The sequence below is a fragment of the Apaloderma vittatum genome, unplaced genomic scaffold (genome assembly GCF_000703405.1).
Source record: "Apaloderma vittatum isolate BGI_N311 unplaced genomic scaffold, ASM70340v1 C11851626, whole genome shotgun sequence".
NCBI classification, from domain to species: domain Eukaryota; kingdom Metazoa; phylum Chordata; class Aves; order Trogoniformes; family Trogonidae; genus Apaloderma; species Apaloderma vittatum.
Window position 1 is genome coordinate 19 of NW_009746303.1, and position 1,219 is coordinate 1,237.

Sequence of the window (1,219 nt, forward strand, 5' to 3'; positions counted from 1 at the left end):
CTGCCCAGATCTCTGGATGGCACCACAGCCTGCCTACAACATCTCCCAGATAACTAACGTCGCCTGGAGATCAGAGGTGTCGCGTTCACCGAGCATCCTGCTCACGATACCATCCCACCCCCCACGAGGAGATGGGAAGAGCATCCACCACAGCCTCGAGGTGCCCAAATCTGCCCAAGGAGAGCCGGGGCTGGGGCTGGCGGGTGCCAGGCTGCGCTCACCGTGGCCAAGTCCTTCTGTGTCATGCCCTTGCTCTGCCGGCCCTGCTGGATCACTTTGCCCACCTCCAAGGGAACTCTGTCATGGTGCAGCTCTTCGGTTTCGCGGTCGAGCTTGGCCGTGTTCTTTGTAATGAAGTGTTGTTTGTTTTGGCCTGCTGCCCCTAGCATTCAAAGCGAGAACAAAACGAAACACACTCACACAAAAAAAACCACCAAAAAACAGAAGGACAAACAAAACAAAGCTCAGAGCTGCGCCAAAAAGTATCAAAGCGCTTTTTTCTAAGTGCTCGGCTGCCCGGGATCCCAGGGAACTTTCAAGATTTCGGCAAGCCAACACCAGCACTGATCTCAACCAGATCCTGTCCGTCAGAGGACATCCTGTTAGGCTAAACACAGTCATGGGGAGCCCTCCCCTTCCTCGATTTCCCATCTGAACTTCACTCCAGGTAAGCAAGATCTCGCTATTGCTTGGGGATTTGACAGCCCAACTTCCTTCTGACGTGCACGTTGGTGCCGCAACCTGTGGGGGAGTTGTTGGAACCCAAACGGTGTTTGCTCAGGTATAAGGCAGCACGAGTAAGCGCTTTTAATTTAATTTCTTATGCCTTTTGTAAGAAGTCTCTAAGGTTCCAAAACACTTCGTTTTGGTTTTGTCTCGTTTTAGCCACATAATTTAAGTCGTGGCTCTGATCCTTTCTCTCACATTCACCTCCTACACTCTGTCTCCTGATAAACTCCCTTGATAAAGCTGACTAAATCTGGTCCAAGGGTCATCTACCTATTTATCCCAACTGGAAAATAATCACGTCTACAGCGAGAAAACCCAAAAACTCACCCTAGACAGGCAACGGGGGGATTTTTAAGAGAAGCACCCAAACCCACGCCACCAACATGAGAAATCCGCTGCCGAAATGCGGATTTCTAAGTTTTTTTGGATCGCCAAAACCTCTTCCAAGGACCTTGGCAACCCACCGCTCCTCAGGCCTACGCGGCCCCAA

The 1,219-nt window shown here is 51.1% G+C and overlaps 1 protein-coding gene across 1 annotated transcript; it reads right to left on the reverse strand.

Moving 5' to 3' along the window:
- Positions 1 to 221: 221 nt before the first annotated feature.
- Positions 222 to 382, reverse strand: LOC104279979 (endothelial differentiation-related factor 1 homolog; the record flags this gene model as incomplete). Its single annotated transcript, XM_009877468.1, has 1 exon — positions 222 to 382. A coding segment is annotated over one exon (161 nt), but the record flags the coding sequence as incomplete, so codon positions are not given.
- Positions 383 to 1,219: the final 837 nt, after the last annotated feature.